At 37.8% G+C, this 20613-nt stretch overlaps 1 protein-coding gene across 6 annotated transcripts in view; it reads right to left on the bottom strand.

Annotated features, from left to right (window-relative positions):
* EPS15 (epidermal growth factor receptor pathway substrate 15) overlaps positions 1-20613 on the bottom strand; it is a 67830-nt gene that overhangs the window by 17374 nt on the left and 29843 nt on the right. For all 6 annotated transcript variants that reach the window (XM_032117333.1, XM_032117334.1, XM_032117335.1 and 3 more), the window contains 11 exons: positions 19447-19536; positions 19049-19096; positions 17960-18055; positions 17493-17558; positions 16935-17060; positions 16451-16510; positions 15499-15699; positions 13857-14002; positions 12892-13051; positions 9355-9440; positions 3968-4040 (listed from right to left, as the gene is read on the bottom strand). In XM_032117333.1, coding sequence (XP_031973224.1) covers positions 3968-4040; positions 9355-9440; positions 12892-13051; positions 13857-14002; positions 15499-15699; positions 16451-16510; positions 16935-17060; positions 17493-17558; positions 17960-18055; positions 19049-19096; positions 19447-19536 — 1152 coding nt within the window. The remainder of the gene's footprint in view (positions 1-3967; positions 4041-9354; positions 9441-12891; positions 13052-13856; positions 14003-15498; positions 15700-16450; positions 16511-16934; positions 17061-17492; positions 17559-17959; positions 18056-19048; positions 19097-19446; positions 19537-20613) is intronic.

Here is a 20613-nt window from a genome sequence, read left to right on the forward strand (position 1 = left end):
TGTGGGTACCCCATTCCTGGAAGTGTTCAAGCCAGGTTGGACGGGGCTTGGAGCAACCTGGAATAGTGGAAGGTGTCCCTGCCCATGGCAGGGGGTTGGAACAAGATGGGCTTTGAGGCTCCTTCCAACCCAAACCATTCTGTGATTCTCTGATAATAGAAATTCTTTATTCTGCTCCTTTCCCCTTCAAAACCACATGGCCAAAAATAAGAACTGTTTTTTGGAGCATGGTGAAAGACCATTAACCCAAATGCACTGCCTCCTAGGGCATTTCTGCCCCTAATTTTGCAAGGATCAACCAAAAACTTATTTTCTGTGTACCAGTATGGGTAAGAAATGCACATTTCATACACAGCAATATGGAATCTTTTGATTTACGTAAGAGCAGAGATTATGTATCTTGTGTTTTAAGTATATTAAGTAGCATCATAAAATAATTAGTTCATTTCTGAACCACGGGAATGGTTATACTGCAACAAGCTGCAGAGATAACACTGAAAAACATGTCAAGAAAAGAAATTAGGAAGAAAGAATCGTCAAAGTCAAGAGGAAAAGATAATACAGGGAGATCAAAAAGGATTAATACAAAAGAAAAAATACTAGATGAAAAGAGAAGATTGCAGCCTTTCTGAGAAAATATGGCATTTGAAGGAAGAATAATCAACAACAGTAAAAAATGAACAAGGAGCAAAAAAAATTAAGAAGGATAAGAAAACAAGCAGACATGAAATTCTGATTAGATCACACATTTGTGTGCTGCTCTAAGCTACAATCCTGCTCTCCTTTTCTAGGGGTGTTTTGTTTGGGTTCTTTCTGGTGAGGGAGACAGTTTATCCATGTGTTGTGTGCTAACACCTCCACATAATGAGGACAAAAAGCCAGATAGAAATAGAAAGGCATATGGTGCAGCAGTCAGATGCTGGGGAATTAGGTAACCTCAAGACAACTGGAGGACTACCCAAAGATACATCATAGATGCTTTTATGTTAAAAAATCAACCACAAAACCAAGCAAAAAAATCCCCAAACCAAAACACAAAAAAGCCCCCCACAAAAACCTCCCAAATCGAATTTGAATTTCAGTGAAGAGTATGTCAGTATATAGCAGTCAGACTAGGAGAAATACTGGTTATTTCTAACCCATGAGAGAGAAAACACTGCACACAAAAAGCTCTTAGAGCAGCTACTGACTTGGATAATTGGGACACTCTTGATCCATCCATTTTATACATGGCTTTGAAAAGCAAGGATCAGCTGACACTTAACACAAGCAGTGGAGGAAAAAAGTAACAGCTTAAAGAGACTTCAGCCTCCTTTTTCCTACAGGAATCAAGAATTCACATCCACATAAGCTAAATATAGATCACCTCCACTTTTCTCTGTCCTAGGCACAGCAGTAGAGAAGCAGTGAAGAGACCTAACTAAGCCTGATGGCTGCCAGAAGAGAAAAGAAGGAAAAAAACCCAACCAAACCCAAAACCTGTGGTGGTTTTTGTTCACATATGCACCTAACCACTCCAGAATTCAAGGCTGGAGTAGATACAATACAAAAAACTGGCTACAATACTCAAAGATACCTCTTCTTGGCGCCTAACCAGCGTGAAACCACCACAGTGAAGTAAACCAGGTTCCAATTAAGATTCAATTTCAAAGAACACCCTTCAGCATAGAAGCAGCATCTTAATGTTCAAGCACTGAATGAGATCCTATATGAAAACCACTAACATACTTCAGGTGTTACAAACTGGCATTCTGATGGTAATAGTAACCCTTGTATTAGATTTATGATCATTATAACTCTTTATGCCAATATAGGGTAGGATAAGGGAAGTTTAGGGATCTGTATTTCCATGGACAACGGGTTTAATAATTTGCCAGGGCAGTACTCCCCAGAAAAAATCACGTGCTAAGAAATGTTAAGCCTGAAAGAGGACAGAAAAGTAAAACTTCATTGACTTTCTAATGGCATTGATGCACTGCAATAAAGAGAAAATCCAATGCTGAGGGGGATACTTGGAACATGGAACTTTGAGGGAACACCACCCCTTAGTCTCTGCTCCTGAAGAGCTGATATTTTAATAAGCACATCAAACCCCATCAATTGGCTAATTTTCCTTACAACTCTTTTTCTGTCTTTGCTTTTTAGTACCTACTTATGTAGTATAGAAATTATTTTATAGAAGAAAAAGCTGTCATTCTTTCCCTCCTCCTATACAAATCAGTTTTGATTGATCACTGACCATGGCTATATTTGAGAGTACAATTTGTGTCCATGGAAGGAATTCTGGTATCAGAAATCCTGAAGTGTGATGCCACAAAACAAGCTTGAAGCAAGGAGGCAGGTTAGAGCAAATTGGTTTTGCACACTGATCTTTAGAAATGCCCCCATTAGAATAAAACCAGAAGAAAAATCATGAGGCAAAGATATCCTTAGTCTGTCACACTATTCTCTGAAGTTCTAGAAAGTTTGTTGAAACATGCAGGTCCTCCAACAGTCAGGAATAAGAAAATATAAAAGGGCCAGCAGATTAAATAAATGCTGCGGCCATTTCCTGTTTGATCCTGGGGGTTTCTCGTTTTTCTGCCAAGCCAATAACAGATTGTTCCTTCTCTGCAGACTGACAGAACTCTGTAGGTATGTTTAACAAATAGCTTCTGTGACCACTAACAGGTTAAAGACTTGAGACAGTTGCTTCCAACACCACTGCTCAGGATACAGAGACTCAGGCGATTCTGTGATGCTGCTGCCTGTCAAACACACACAGATGACACTGTAACATTCAAGGTAAGGTTGTTATCAAGCTTTACAAACCTTTTGTGCAAAGGCACCAGAGAACTCAACGCTCACATGAGCACACACAGATTCCAGAAGACGCCAACAAAATAATCTCGTGTGCAAAGCCAGAAATACCCCTGAGAATTCTGTGAACAGTGTGAAAGGGAATCTGCAGGGTGGGGAGGGGAATGACTGTGGAGCACAGGCATGGGCAACTTCCACACGCATTCCTGCAGCTGCTGGAGATGCTGCCAGTGTGACCAACAGGCCAGCATCTGATTATCTCCTCAAAGGTCACACTATTAATTATCATCCAGGCTCCAAGGATACTAAACAACCCTGCACAAAATTCACAACTCTTGTAAAACATCAGTTCCTTTTCAGCCCAACCAAAATTGAAATGCAGAAATCTTGCACTATTTGCTCTTAAGTAAAGATTATGGAAAATTATAGATTCTTAAAATAAATTTAGAAATAAATATAAGTGGTCAGATATCACACTGAAGATTGTTTTTTAAAACAGCAACTTAAAATTTAATTGAAATATTGCTTTGCAATATTTAATTCAGAGCTTGGCTAGTCTGTCAGCACCCTGAACACTGATGCTGACTGCATAATTTTTAACACCTGCAAAACATTTATAAATTTAAATTTTCTGATATTCTAGAAATTCAGTATCATCCTTTCAAATAAAAATCAATATATTCTTCTAAAAATTCACTTAGATTAGGCAAAATTAACTTGAGGCAACATTCCTCCCAAGCTGGTAATTACTGTGCCTCTTAAGAAGCAGCCCTATACATGAGTCCTTTTAATTCAGCCACTTAAGTTTATTAATTAATTTACAGTGCTACAGTGTCCTCTTTAGTTTTAATTACACAGTAGATAGTCTTGCTCAAAAAAAAAAAAAAAGAAAGAAAAATCTATTCTTTTGTAATATTTTTAATTTAAAACTCCATGCATGCTACATATCCTAAAGAAGCTTGCACATTTATATAAATTTACACAACTACACCAACCCAAAATTATATAGAAAATATACTTCAAACCACATTCTTTCTGTCAGCCACCAATTTTTTTTTCTTTTTACTGCATAAGTGACGTGATCTAAAGACTCAGTAATCCCACTGTCATGAAAGCAGCACATGGTGCAATATCAGGTGTCTGAAGAATAATTGGATGTTTTATTTACCTGGACCTCACTTGTCCTCTGCTTGATGGCATCTTCTTTCTCCTTCAGGTCTTGCTCTACATTATTCTTTTCCCTGGAAGACCAGCAAACAATGCAAGAATACTTAAGAACATCAGCTACAGCAGGTACAGTTATCCAGCCCCCTAAACCTGTATCTCTCTTTAAATACATAGTGAAACATTAAATGGGAGAGATGTAGGGGATTTCTGCTTTCCAAATTATTTACAAGACAGAAGCCCACATAAGTGTTCTGCATAAACCCCCCCTGTCTTTCCACCAACTGCACTCCGGTGCTAAGAATGGCTCAAAAATGGAAGGGGGCGGGAGGCAGAAATCAATGAAATACTGTCTCCAGTGATCTCACTGTTGCTATGGAGCACTTGTCTAATGAAAACTGCTAGGAAAAGTGGGAGGGATTGCATCAGATTCCATCTATTAACCCCTGCAAACACAGCAATGCCTGTGCTCACAGCAGCCAGGGAACACTCTCACAGGCCAATCGAGCCCATTAATGCCCTTTGCCTGTCAGATTTTGGATCCAGCTGTTGGCTGGCTTGGCTTGCTGGAATCACAATCTGTTCAGACACTCCACACGGAGTGATCTGCTGTGTCATATCAAGCCTGCCTCTACAGACATTTATTCAAGTTTAAGTGACTGCTGATGACAGGGGAATTATCATCAATAAATTCCCATCAGTCAGACATAACAATAGCTTTAAGAAAGGGAAAAAAACCCGTACAACTCAGAAGTGTTACTGTTATAAAAAAAATCATGAGTGTTTCTCTCTAGACAGCATATGGAGTCTTTTCTCCTTTCACTGACGCAGAAAAACATTAAGCATTACAGTTTTTACATAATCTTCTCTAGATATTTACTTCCATAAAGATTTTGTTAATAAACCAACACACACACTAAAGTTAGAATTTGAACAATAAACCTAACATTTCTAATGAAATACCATAGTGAAAAGCTATTAGATTGTATTACTGGTATATACTGAAATGAAGAAACTTCGTATTTTAATAGCAGATTGTTAATCAATCTAAAACTATTTATTTTACTGTTTACTCTTATTTAATATAGAAGAAAGCATTTCTGTGTCTGAAGCAAAGCAGGTCTACTCTAAGTTCTCTTTACTCAAGCTGAGAAAGTTTTGTTTACTGCTAAACCACACACAATGGAAATAAAAAGAACCCAGATGTCAGATCTTAACTGAACATTTGCTCTGACAAATAATTACTATAGACTATACTCTGCTATTATTTTTCTCATTATCTGAATAAAGAGAAGCTTCCTGATCATGCCCAAAGGGAAAGTTTAAATGGAAGGAAAAGGAAAGATGTGGAAAGAGGAACATGGAAGAACAAGGCTATTATATTCTGTTAAGTGTGATCCTTCAAGTTCCGTAAAATTTCTCACTCTCCATTCATCAGAAACCAGAAATTCTAAAAAAATCTCTACCTTTTCAATCAAAGCTAGAGCACACTCCTCTAGGTCCATAAGCATCTGTGTAGCATAGCTGTACTTAGATATTTAAAGCATTGCAACACTGGGTTGAAACAACCTCTACTGCTTTGGCTTCAACAACTTTCCATGAACAAAGGTCTCAATAAAGCACTTCTACAAATCTATGTACAAATCAGGCTGAAAAATACCTTCAAGCCCTCAAACACCCATCAAGCACAGCCAACACTCATATATATTCTTCCTGACTGATGATAAAAGAGAGCAGGAAAACAAATACTTGTTATTTTTCCTGCTGGGGTGGGAAAACTGAGCAAGAAATAGAACTGCAAGCACTGTATGGTGAATGTACAGCCTTTCCACATTACTGTCACTGATGTGCCTAGGAGACTGTCAGAGATGCAGATCACTTCCTCTGTATTTCAGCACAAGCCAGGTACCTAAATCCTTGCAATCTGGACTAAGCAACAGGATTCAACACCCACCCCCTGGCACTTCCATGAGCCAAATCAGAGCACAAACAATGAATTGGAAAGAATCAAGTGAAAGAAGTATTGTCAGGCAGAACAAGAAAAGCTTGGGCAGCAGTCTCAGGCAACGGAAAACAAGCTGAGTGTATATAGTCTGCACGTAACACATCCCCTCCTCCCCCCAGAAATGCCTCTTTGTTTCAAAGAAAAGACAACACAGACCTACTTAATTCACTAATTCTTCTGAATGCCTCCATTTCTTTTACAAACTAGCTGCTATGCCTCTCTATGAATGCTCAGCAACTGAAAGAACCAAAAACAAGTAACAAAATTGATTTATTGGATATGACAGATTTCCTGGATCATAAAGTCCTTACTACATCCAAAAAAACAACCCCAGAAGAACTGTGATCTTGCCAACAAAGGACACTTGTAACCAATTCAAGCCAATTTTTGAAAGCAATTCAATTTCCCTATGCATTTTAATAGTAGCCAGGTCAGGTGAACCTCGTATCAAATAAACTAAAAGCAATGACTAATAAATGGCTTCTCCCATGCAGATGCTTCATGATTTAGTAAATCCCTAAATTTAATACTAATTTGTGAATGGAGTAATTTATAAATGGGAACCAGCACATTGCAAATATTTGTCATAGTTGAGAACTGCAAAGTCCCTATGTCAGCAGAGGCGTTCAAGCCAAACATTCAACCCTGGCCAGGCTGAATCACCTTAGATACAAAAGCAAAAAAAATCATAGTTCTTTTCCATAATAAGATGATGACTACTCACAGAGCTGGTAGCATTATCTACACTCATAGTTGCCCAGTATTTCTTATTTTCACATCCATCTGTAGTTTTTGGAATTCCTAATGCAGTAGGAGTTCAGTTTGGTAATACCAGAAAACATGCCAAGGGTTTGCCTTGTTTCTTCCAACATTTGCTACTCCCAACCTCTTCTGCTGCAACAGCTCAGTTACTTGCAAACCAGAGGTTAGAAGAAATGATCTATCCTACATTAAAATTCTTTGCTTTGCTAAGGTGAAGTAGATCTCTGAAATTTGAAACAAAGTCTTGATGCAAGTGTACGGCAGGGACAGACTGTCCTGTTTTTCTGGGGGATGTTTTGCTCTTTCACTGCTATTGAGAGACCAACTCATTGAGAGACCAGCTTTATGGTCCTTTTAACCTGATGTATAATTCAAGACTATTTAAAAGTTGCTATCCAGCATACATGAAGGTTGACATCTTTGGTGAGATATCCCAAGTTAAGCTCAACTACTTCATGTGCTTAGAGAGGAATGCAGTGTCAGTAAAGCCTGAAGAAATTCTGCAAATTTGTGGGCCATAGCTAACTTCGAATGCAAGAAAGCAAAGCTGGGTTTGTTGGGGAAGAAAAAGGTTTTATGGCTCAAAAAAGAATATTAAGAACATCTGGTCCAGCTTCCCACAATGCTGATCAAAAAAAGCTTAAAATAGCTTTCTAAAAATATATTGCAACTGAAACAGAATTTAGAGACAGCAGTGCTAACAGGCTCAAAATGATGCAGATTCCACAACGTCCCAAGGTAAATTATAACCCCACCAGAGAGGGATTATCCTCCCCAATAAGTGTTCTGCATTTTATTCTTCAACTGATCCTCAACCTCCACCTTCCTGACACTGTATTTATCAAATTAAGGTTAACAAAGCTATTGGCCACCAGACATCTTTCCCACACAAACTACTGAGCCACAACAGCATCACCTCTGTATTCTTTGCTCACTGTCTCCAAAAACTGTTTTCCACACATTGTCATTCTTTGGGCCATTTCCTCTCCTGGTGGTTTGGTTTTGGGTTTTTTTTGGGTTGGTTTTTTTTTTTTTTGAAGTGCACTTCAAAAATAGATTCAATTTCTATTACTAGGTCACAAAAATGCAGCTCTTGGACACTTCTCAATGGAATCAGAGACTAGAATTGTTATATATTGAGTCCAACAACTGAACAATCTATCTTGTTCAATAATGAACAAAAATAACTTCAGTTTAAATTACATTTTTATACGACAACTATCAAGTCTGAAAGTGTACTTCGCCAATTGTAACGTGGATTCACCAAAAATGAAAAGTTTTCTACATTTAGCACATTGTTAATCCCATTCTGTTCTAAACCCCTAAATCATATCAATTTCCCCTTTCTAAAAACAAATACACACTAACAGTTGCCCTACCCTGTCTTCAACAATCTAGTATCATTCAATTTAAAATAATTGTCAACGTATATTTGCCCCTGAAAAAATGGAAGCAGTGACTTTTCAAAGGCCATGGTTCCTTCATACATCATAGTAAGAAAAGAAAGCAAGACTCAAACAGCCTGGCTTGCATGTTAGGCTGCAAGCCCACCCACTGAAAAGCAACTTAATCTAAAAACTCATGCCAGCCAACAATTTATTTCCCTCTAAGATACTAGCAGCAAATATAACAGTTACAATTGTACTTCAGGTCAATAAATATGAGTGTCCACAACTGGAATTAATATAACCTTAAGAACAGTGGAGGCAGAGTAGGGAGAAGTAAGGAGGCAGTGGAAGTAATAAGAGAGAATAAGCAAGTGAAGTGAAAAAATATTATGCATTTAGGAAACAGACTGTGCTCTGACACACTGCCAAGTTAAATCATTCCCGCTAGTGACGTGAATTAGAGAGGCAGATTTCATCATGACAAAGCACCCTCACTTAAAAAGTAGGAGAATTTACTGTTCTTAATAGAATTTTCAGTAGATTTATGATAGTAACAAGAAAAACACTGAAGAAAAACACTTGCTGTTTCAAGAGCATGACCAAGACTATAGAAAACATATGAATTTGATTTTCTTAGTCACTTGAAATCATCTTAATTACTTTAGAAATAATTAATGGAATCCAAGGGTCTGCAGACATCAAAACAATTTTTCTCAGTCCAACAGTTTATTTTACTACACAGAAGAGAAGTAACCCCATCTTTACCACCATCAAAACCCTAGCACAGGTCCATGCACAGTCATCTTCCCACTCCCTGTCCTGCATACATACTGATCTTTTCCATCTCGCTTCCTTACTGCCACCAGAAACAAGTCCTTAGAATGCCCTCTACAAATAAAACACAACTAACACCCATTTCAGTATTGTTCCAGCATCCTAAAGATTTGCTCCATTCACATCTGGCAGTAAAGATGAACAATGGACAATATTTTCATCTCAGGATGCTGAGATACACAGCTGTCCAAAACACACCCTGAAGGCACAAGGGACAGACCCTTCATTAAGTGCACTCATGTGAGTGAACAGAGAGCAGAAGTGTCACACAGTACCACAGACATACCAACCCTTTATTTAGCAAAGCAGACTATTACCACCACTATTACCACTGCTTTTTTAAAAAACAGTATATAGCACAACTGAATCCAAGGCAGCTCTGGCTATTCTTCCTTTACGTACCTCTGCAGGTCCACGATTTCATTGTTTAATGTATCAAGTTCTTTAATTGCAGAAAAATCTGCTACAGAATTCGGTCCTTGAGTACTCTGAAAGATAAAAAGTAAACACTGTTAGTCTAGAGCTTATGCTGTCCAACTACTACAGTCACTTTACTTTTTGTGGCAACATGAGCTATCCTCTTGTAACAACTGCTGGTCACTTTACTTTTTGTGGCAACATGAGCTATCCTCTTGTAACAACTGCTGGTAGCATTGTATTTCAAACTTTCAATCTCAGAAACCCCCCAAGAGTACAAGAGTACAGATGCTGTATCAGCAGAACACAGCAGACAGCCAAAGCATGGAGAGAGTTCAATTCAAAGAGAGTCAGTCTCCTGCAAACCCTTGAAGACACCCCCCACAAAAGCACAGAACTACCTGATCATACAAAAAAACCCATAGAACTTGTTCTAAAATTAGATTTATCTTACAGCTAATGTTTAGTTGGTTTCCTGGAATTAATTTGAGAGAGGTTTGCTCACTACTTTTATATTTCTTCACCTTGGTGATCCTCACGTTGCAGAGTACAGATACTGAGCTTCAAGGCTTTAAGGGATACTGAGCTCGTTTAACATGAACCTCCAGAGTACTCAATGAAACTTTGATAATACAAAGTCACAGGGAAACTTACACCATTGAGTTCCCATTTACTTAATATCTTTATAAGACAAAGCCTGTAATACAAATTATTTGTTTCAAAAAAAAGCACACATAAATGGGTAGAGAACAAATGCTGAAGACAGAAATTAGAAAATGCTGTAATTATTCTTCTATGCCTTGTCACAACATGAGCATGCTTAGAAAGCAACAGCCAACGTAGCTACCTCCTATAAATACATCAGTTCCTTCAAGTCTTAAATAAAGCCATCCAGCACAAACACAACATTCAGAGGACAAGTATATATATATATAATTTTAAAAGGCAAGTGATACCCCCAAAATAACACAAAAGTTCTTAAATGCTGAAGTTTCTCTGCAGATTAATCAAGACGTTATTAACCATGTGCTTACTCAGACTGATACTCTGAAAAAGTAAAAAAAAAAACCAAGAGCCATGAAGACCTAAACTGTGAGCACACTGTGGCTGAGAATACTATTCTGCAGAGCTACAGACTATTCATGCATATTTTACTAGCACAAATGGTATGAACTGGGAATTGAAAAAAAACAACAACTAAAAACCAACCATACAGTTATTCTTAAATTGGTTAGTGCACAGCTGCTCAAATGGGCAAACTAGCAATGATGTTTAATTCTGCTCTACGGGAATTACACAAGAGTTTTGCAGAGCTGATCATGGCATTCCAATGGGAGTTTTTACTTCTCCTAGGACAGGGATAGAAGGAACACATGGAAATATTAGCTGCAAGGAAAGTTTTTTCCAGGCTTCCTTCTTTCACCAGTTAAAGAAATTCTGCACACTAATGCCAGCATCAAACTTGAGGAAAATCTTATTCTCAATTGTTCAGGAGAACTGGTTGGGGGGGGGGGGGAAACATAAAAGCCAACATTTTTTTGTTTCAATATACTTGTTAACAAGGACAGACGTTAGAACCATAGGCTGCTATTTACTACACTGCAACTTGCAAGTAAACAGCACTTTGAGTTTTCAACTCAAAGTCATAATAAAAGGAAATTCCCATCAAAATTCTTTGAGAGGACCTTACATAAAAATTTAATTTTCATGGCTTGTAATGCAAGTGGTGACTACAAACAGGTCTAGGTAAAGAAACACAGCAACAAGTTTTAAACCACAATGGAATACCATTTTACTTACTGATATTTCTGCTACCACCTTTATATTGGCCAATTCAGAAGACGACACCTAAGTTGGTTTTTTGGGGTTTTTTCACAATGTAAGCCACACCACATCAAGAAAACCAAAAAAGCCTATCTCTGCCTCCTGTTTTTATCCTTTGAGTTCAAATCTTGAGCAATAATCTTGGACAAAAAAGTTCTTTCATATCAACAAGAGAACACCTCTTTTGAAAAAGCTCAAAACGAGCTGAAGGTTCAGCTCAATTTAGTAAAAAAAACCTCTTGTAAAGGATTTACAGAGCTAATTGAAAGCTAACTTACCTTCTTACACAGTATTCTTACTCATCACATAAGTTAGTAATGAAATAAAAATCACATTGATGTCTTTAAGAGTTTTATAAAATCAATTTACACCCACAGAACAGCAGTAACAAACACTGATCTCATCTAATGTGCCCTAACCACTACATTTTCTGCAATATCTTTACTAAACCAATGGGTATTAATCCCAATGACAACTGCCAAATGCCACATTGGGCCACTACTCTGTCACCACTTCCCCAGCAATTTCACCAGGAAGACACAGTGTTTTCTCTTTTCAGTTTAAGCAGGCAACAGGAGGAGCCACAGAGGTCTGGGCCCAAGGGAGAACCTCGGGGTTATTCCAGATGAACAGCACTGGAAATCAGCAGAACCTGAGACCGCAACACACGGTGACACGTGAGAGACGTGCTGAGCTAATTCAGTGACTATGTGAGAGTCTTAGAAGGATGTTCATTATAAAACCAACAGACAGTAAATATTAGAAAAGCAAAGTTTCTCTAACCTTGAGAAAGCAGAGTTAACAAACTGACAGAATAATAAGGATGAAAAGCAGAGTGGTGCAGAATGGAAAAAACAGTCCAAACTAGAAAAGAGACATAGAAAGGAAAGCAAACATACAAAAAAGATTAGTAGAGTTGCAAATAAAGCAATTACTTTTTAAAAACAGAATGTAAAAACAAATTAGATACCAGTTACAGAAACTCAAAAAAGTAGCGCCAAAATTTGAGTTTCGTTTTTTCAGGTGTGAATTTTTCATTCTGTTTAAGAAAGTTGTAGAATTAGGTCAATGTATTGCACAACCAAGAAAAGGTAACTCACATCAGACTTCATGATGTGCCAAACATGTAAGAGTTTGTGATGACCTCTACCATTCTGATTAACTACAAACTGAACTGCTGAGGTACAGTTTACTGCTGGATTAAGAGAGATGGCAACCAACAGACTATGGAGATATCTAAACTATCTGTGAGGTATAAAATGGAGGACCATTTACTTTTAAAACTTCAAATATATAATTCTAAACTTTTAGTTCACATTGTTTCCAAACTTATTAAAAAAGATGGATGTGAAAAAGACAACTGAACACAATAGGAGAAAAGCACTGAACTTGTGCATGTCATTTCTGATGGAAACTAAAACTTCTTTAAAAGGGCAACAGCAGGATTATTCTTTTAAAAGAGAAAATAATGCTTTCCCAACATAAGATCTCTCCGCTTGGTTGGCAGGTGTAATAAATGACAGCTTCATTTTGAAATACGGATGGAAATTTTTTGTCAATTCTTTGCACCAAAGACTTGTTTTCTTCCTGATATTATGATAAACTTAAGGTATGCCAGCACTTGAGGTTGCTCCTTGTGTAGCCTTTGAAGTTAACATTGTTTGAGATTTACACCAAAAATGCCAAACCCATCCTTACCTTCTGTAAACTGACACCCCTGTCTGAAGGTGGAATCATCTCCGGAGTCAGAGCATGAGGTGGATCAATGCCCTTTGTTAACTTCTGATTAATTAAATAGAAAGCCAAAGCAAACTGTTCCTTTGAAAGCTTTCCGCAGTCCTTGGTGTCACAGAGAGCCCTGTACAGAGATGCACATGAAATAAAAAAAAATCCTCATTTCTCCAAGTACAGCCCTATCTATTTAGCGTACTTGCTGTCATTTACAAATGTGAAAATTACTAACGTGTGTCTCCTTTCTAAAACAAAACAATATAGACGCAGGAACCATCACTCAAACACGCACAGCCACTTTCACTTTGCTTGTTGAGGCCCACAGCTCTGCTCTGGTGAAAGGCACGATCAAGGCTGCAGATCACTAGCAACACCTTCACAGCCAACACAAGTTTATTCACATTTTTCTTATTTTCCTAAATTAGAGGTTGTGTTAACCATAACTTGGAAGAAAAAAGTTGTTCCCATCAGAGTCCCCTGCAACAACACATAGTGGGGAAAGAATTAAAAAAGCTGTGAGTGTCATGAAGGCATTGCTGTAATGAATGTAATGCTAAATGAATGCATAGCTGTAAGGGAAGACAAGTCGTACACTGGGATGGGACATAAATCTTGCATGCTAACAATTTTATAGAAACAATTCCCTTTCCCAGTACATGGGTAGGAGCAGTGATTAAATACCTGTGATGTATGATCTTATGATGTCTTAACTACACAGGGATAGCTGAAGTGCAGTATTTGTAAAAATCTGTGTTCAGACATAAACCTGTTTTCCACCCATTTCTATCCCAAAGCAGAAGCAAGTAAGTTACCACTGAATATACAAAGGCCACGCTATTATATACAAAAACCTCACTTTGAGAAATGTCAGCATAGCAAGAAGTGAGAACGGTGCCATCATCTACACAGCTGTCACAGGGAGAAAAACCTACCAGATATGCGCAAGGAGAGCAGAAGGCAGTCCTGTCTTCAGGAATAGCTCTCTGGCTTCCACACCTGACACAAATCCATCCATGTCCTTGTCAGTTTTCATAAAGATCTCATCGTACTTAATTTTGTCTGCAGGCGATACAACCCACTGAAGGGGGTTGAGGATGGAAGGGAAAAAACCAAAACCACAATACTAAGATATAGGCAAGATATAGGCAAGCTCTGTTTCCAGTTCAGAGTTACGTAATTCAAGGACTACAGCAAAGATTTTTAAAGAAGTGATACAGGTGCCTAGTTCATGAACCAGTTTTATCCTCCAAAATAGACATGCAGAGATCCTCAAGCAAGTCCAAAGTAGAAGTGAAGCATTTCCCTCAGTGAAGCACCAAGGCTGCTTGGGGCTGCTCTGCCTCTTTGCCTATGCAGTAAAGGCATCCCATGGAGGCTGGATCTGCTCCCTCATCACTGTGCTCAGTCACAGTCCTGCTGACTGTCTGGCTCTATCAATTTTATTACCCTTTACACAGCTGGGGAGCTTTAGCTGGAGGGACTGGAGAGCTGCCCGAGTCCAGGTCGTTAACAGTTGGCACATTCTAAATTGAAGAATTTACATCTGAACAAGGTAAAGATGGGAATTAGAGACATTTCTGTTACTTGAGCAATTTTTCACAACACTCAGCTAATATAAAGATGTTTTGGGGTTTTTTGAGTGAAAATGGCTTCCAGTGCATGTATGGATGCCAATTAGTTTCAGTGCACACAGCCAGTTAACAGATAACTCCCAAATGGTGCTGTATACAAACTCACTCAGAATGGCACTGCTTTGCAATACATACAGCAAGACTTACCTTCAGGCAAGGAAATTTCCAGATTAAAACCTTGGCACTTTCAAAATTAAGATGCCAGTTTCTTACTGATTACTCAAATAAGGGTACCCAAATGTCCAAGCAGCATTTGATGCATTAAGTACCACAGCTCTGACCTCGAATACCCTTACCAATTTCTTTTTCTTAGTTTTAATAGAATAAGTTATAATCTGCTTGGAAAGACATTTCCCAAATTCTGGTCTCTAAAATGATGAAGACTAAATAAGATGCCTGGGGAGAGTAAGAAGCATCAAGTTGCTTAATAATCACATTCAGAACAAAAATCAAATCTCCTGTGTCTAGGTGGATATACTGGACCTTTTGTTTACTTTTCTCATTGCTTGCATTTATCTGTTCCATTTTAATTCATGTCTTCTCCAAATTGCACACATGCACACACATAACATGACTGCCACAATTTGTTTTGAGAACTTGTCCTTATTCAAATCAGTCTTCAGCCAGAAGACTTGTGCTCTACAGATATGTACCTGGACTACTACTTTTTTTGAGCTTGAAATAATTTGTTTTTAAAATGTCTTCAAAATCTGTACTAAACAATATTCTTTTATCCAACTGTTTAGATCTGAAGACATCTAGAAAAAGTAAAACAGTGCAAATTTTACACCTCTTCTTCTGGTCTTCCCATCAGCCTCCCAAAACCAATCAACAGGGCAAGAAACAAACTAAAAACCTGTATCAAGACTCTTCATACAGGCAGCCCCTGAAGCACAGCATTAAGAGCAGAAATCTTCTAATCCCCAGTACTTCAGAACTGTACCTGTGTTAATGGTGCTTTGGCAGCTAAAATGCCTACAGGTGGCAAGGACTGATGAGACTCTTTGGTGGATGTGGAAGATGGAATTAATGGCATTGCTCCTGGAACACTGAGAGGTTTTCTCTTGGATGGTGGCACCAAAGCTGCAGGCAAGGACATTGGCACTGGTTCTTTCTCCAAAGCACAGTATACCAAAAACATGGCCTGAACAAGAAAAAAAGAGTGTGTAGATATAAAGATACTAGAAATATATATACATATAGAGAGAGAGACTAAAGAATTAATTAACAAATAACTTTGTAGCATTTTTTCATTTTGTTTCCCCTTTACAAGCCCCTCAACTGATGCAGCTCATTGCCTTCTAAATCGTGTTTTTCGTTACTACTTTCTTTTGAGGTTCAGTGCTTAGCAAGTGAAGTTCAGTATCTTTTAGAACATTAAAATAGTTCTCCAAGCTTGCACCAGTACTTGTGGAATTTTATTTGAAAGAAGACTTCAAACACTTTATCACCATTTTTTCCACAAATTGCTCCACTTAGCAGCTAATTCTTTTGTTGTGGCCTTCTCTTATTTAGCATTTCTTACATTATTTCATCAGTCCTGGCATTAATAGTGTTAAAATTCTAACTTACTATGAACTTTTCTCAAGGATACCTTGAGGCATTCAAGCTCTATAAATACTGAAGGTTAAGGTAAAACTCACTGAAAACACTCAGTGTCTCATGGGACAGCAGATCTCAGGTGTAAGTTTTTAACGGCTCATTTAACCCACAAAGAAAGTTACTGCTGTGTACTGAGAAACATTTAAAAAATTGACAGAAACATTAAACAGCAGTAAAACTTGATTAAAGACTCTAAATAAAGATAATAAATGAACCACACAGTCATAAATTAATACACAGTGCATCTATTTTAAACCAGGCTTTCAAAAGCCCAAGAGGTAGAAGATACTTACAACTGCAAACTCATCTCGATCCAACATTCCATCACGGTCAATATCACTCAGTTCCCACACCTACCAATAAAACGCAGAATATAGGGATCTTTGACTAAACTGCTGCAGTTTCCTACTTAAAACCTCATTAAAAACAAATGTGAGAACAGCCTCCCTCTACCATGTCTCAAATTCTATTAAGATTAACAGCATTAGTTTTCAGTGAGCAATGTAAATTCACATAAACCATGCAAAAGCAGAGATTCTTAAATTGGAGACAGAGGCACCCTGCCCTGACCCAAGTGTTAACTGATACACTGCAGTTGGAGGTGATCTATCCAAATAGCAAAAGAAATTTTATTTTTCAGTTTAATAGTTGCACTCCTAAGATCTTATTTAATAGTTAGGCTCATCACTAAAAATCTTTAGTTTGAAAAACAGGTACTGCTGAGTGCAGCACACATATTATTTGTCAACTGACAATTAATAAGAAAGATATTCTTACCCGTCCCAAGATATCCACTGGCAGTTTTGAGTTAAGGAGCACAGGTTTCACCTTATCCCCTGACAACAGTCCATTCACTGGATTTAGGCTGTCAAAAATAGCATCATACTTGACCTTGTCTTCCAGCTGCAGGGGCAAAAGAAAATATTACTTATGCTAACAGTCACACTCATAGCCTAAGAAGCAGTAGTTCTTTCAAAAGTGTGAACTTTTTTTTAATAAACACACATTGCAGTTCCTGATGCTTATAAGAAAACATCAAAAAGATATTATTTTTAAGTCAGAGACTCATCAAAACCCTCTGAGATTTCTTCTTCAATTACTTTCATGGCTTCAGGTAACAAACCCTTTTTTTTTCTTTATTTTAAATTTCTAAACATGAAGAGATTTCCCAAGGGTCAAGTGTTCTCATTAAATTAGGTTGATTAGCCCAATTACAGATTTGACAGGAATGGTAACTATGATACTTTAGAAATGTAGCATTAGATTTTTCTCAGAAAGACATGTTTTCCTGCAAAGCAGGTAACAGTTCTAGCTAACAGCTAACATTTAGTTTACCTTTACAGCCCATGGTAGATCACTTGGTGCTGTTCCACTGAGTAGCAAAGGACTACTAGTATCAGTCTAAGGAAAAACAAGGAAAAAAACCACCAAACACATTAAAAGAGAAATGATTCTGACTTTGCAAAACCACCCCCTTACTTAAGAAGGTGCTTCTCAAAGCCAGAACTGCATTTTAGTCATTCATACCAAAATTTAGAGCAAAAAATCTGAAATGTTTATTCCATTAAGGAAAACACTAATAGAACAAATATCACATATCTTCAAATTATACACGATTTTATATTCAAATGCCCACTAGAACATGTAGCAGCTTATTCCACATTGCTGATTTTTCTCTGTTGTAGGGCCCCACTGCCCTACAACATCATCCTCTGAAGTGTTTGGTATTTCTATCAAACCCTTCTAATTGTTCACTTAAAAGCAGTTCTTACTAATATGTTCAATTAAAAAAGAAATCTTACAAATCTTGGTGGAGGAACAGGCAAGTTAAGACTATTCAGGGAAACATCCAATCCATTCTGTGCACACGCTACAAGTCGCAAAGCCACAAAAAATTCCTACAGGGAAAAAAGAGAAATTTTGAAGGATTTATTATATAAAAATATAATTTAAAAAAAACCCTAAAATTTCAGAAGAATTAAGAGCTTTTCTAGTATTGCTGTATATATGAAAAGTTGCACATGGCTTCAAAGGGGGTCAGAAAATGACAGAAAGCAGCAGCCAACAACTGCTGGATTACTCCAGCAAGACAAATTTTGCAATTAATTTTCCAAGAAATTGGTAACTTCCTGGCCAGCGTAGTCATTCTCAGCACTCTGTTCTTCTATGACAGAACAGTGCAAATTTGAAGTGCAATTACAGCCATTTATCTTGGAGGAACTCAGCTGATCCCAAACATGGTTGATGGAAGCAGAGGGAAACAGAAAAATGAACCAAAAGAAGCCCAAAATACCCCAAAATTGTTTGGTAGGCATTACAACCTCCTCCTCTTCCTACCATGGGAAGAAGCAGTTCCCTCTCTACAGACTGTTATTTAAGGAACTATGTTTCAAATCAAACAGCAACACACATTAGAGCTTGTGGTGGCAGTACTGAGATAAAGTCTGTCCCCGCACTGCTCATTGCCACACCTTGGGAAGGACAACTCCAAAAATAATGTACTAATGTCAAGTCCACCAAAATCAAAGAAATAAGAATTTTGAAGATTTTACAAGAATTTTAATTTCTGCATTGTTTCCTACAAGATTATGAGGAAAAAGTCACCTTCTTAGTAAATACAGTACATTAAACCTTAAATTACTTCTCAGCAGATTGCACAGCTACACATCAGTCCATTTTACAACCTGGAGAAAAGCTGATGAGGCAGCTGAAGGCTGTTTAATTTATTGTAGCTTCCACTCAAACGGGAATTACATAGCCAGTTAAAATCAGAAAAATCTGTTAGAAAAATCTGTTAGAAAAACTGCTTTCCTGAACCAAAAAAATTCAACTTTCATCTTGTTTCAAGGCTGGGTAATGGTTAGAGTCATACACCACATAAATAATCATACCTGTTTGTTCAGGATACCTTTGCCATCAGTATCAGCTAGGTCCCAAATCTAAAACATAAAAATAACAGAGACAAAGTGTTCACAGCACGGAGAGGAAGCTGGCAAGTCCTCCCTCCATTTACAATGGCCTCTTGGAGGAAAGTTCACATCTTAACTCCCCTGATAGCACTTATTTGTGATGACAAATATAAATATCGTTTCAATTTCCACCACAAGCTAAACACATAGTAGAATAAGCAAGGATTCTGAAGTTGGAAACTATTGGATAGAACAACTGAAAATACATTAGGGAAGATCATGTATCCTGTAGTACTACTAAGTATTTTAATTTAAACAGGATACTAACTGAAGCAAGAAGACAGGATAATTAAATAAATTAAATAATTGTCATTAAATACCTTTCCAAGTACCAAATCTGTCAATCCAGACTTTTTCAGGAAAACAGCTGCATCAGAAGCTAATACTCTTCCAGCATTAGCAGAGTCAACCTGGGGGAGAAAAAAACCCTCACATGACCAACTAGCTTTTGAATTGATGCCATCTCTTTACACAGGCTCTCAAAAAGCTGTCAAAGAAGAATGCTCAAGTTAAAAGTCACTTTGAGGATGATCTTCTGAACCTATCTAATTAGCCCTTCCTAATCACAGGCTTTTCTTCCTGATGCCATCAAAACATGTGATTGTTAAGAACAGAGAACTCCAGGGTTTTATTACATTTCACTGTTCATCTCTCCATTCATTACTGTTAGGATCTGAAAAAGAAGGCTCTGCTTCGAAGATACCTTTACCACCACAGCAAAAGGAAATACTTACTCCCCAAAATGAAACTTACACAATGAAGAAGTTGATGATATTGGCAGAATACCAACCAGCACAAATTTCTCCCTGGATCAATAGGGAGATCATTAAAATACAGAGTTATTCAAGTTCCTAAGCAGAAATGGTACCTAAACTAAACCCTTCAAGTGGGAAAAGAAAGAAGGAAAATTTACATCACCTACATGTAAGGTGATGTAAGGACAAGGGCAAGAGAGAAAGAGCAGAGAGTCCTTGAGAGCCTAAAGAAAAGGATCCTCAAAAAGGGCACAGGATGGAAAACAGGACGAAGGGTATCTTCAGTCAATTCAGACTGTCAGCCTTACTACATCCCACAGGTATGCTGCTGCTGCTGCTAACTGCACTATATATTCAATATTGTGTTTGGAACACAAAACCAACTGCCCAAGTTCACAGGTGCAGCATACACAAGGTGCTCAAAGCTAACAGCTTCCCAAGATGGGATTAGAACTGGCTCCTGAAAGACTGTGGGGAATTTATCATTTGGAAAGAATGCTGCAGCAGCTGTCTGTCAACACTTCTAAAAGGGAACAAAACACTCTGAAAGCAATCCCAAAAGCATAATTTAATATGAAAGTGAAAACATCTTTTGTTTTCAACATAACCGGTATGATTTTAATTAGGAGAGGGTTTTTCCCGTAATTGAGGATGCCCTGGTCAGGCCAATAAGGTTACAGTTAGCAATTAGGCTAATTGAGTTACAGGAGAGCTGTTCATCTATAGGCACAA

Source organism: Corvus moneduloides, chromosome 9, assembly GCF_009650955.1.
Source record: "Corvus moneduloides isolate bCorMon1 chromosome 9, bCorMon1.pri, whole genome shotgun sequence".
In the NCBI taxonomy this organism is placed as follows: domain Eukaryota; kingdom Metazoa; phylum Chordata; class Aves; order Passeriformes; family Corvidae; genus Corvus; species Corvus moneduloides.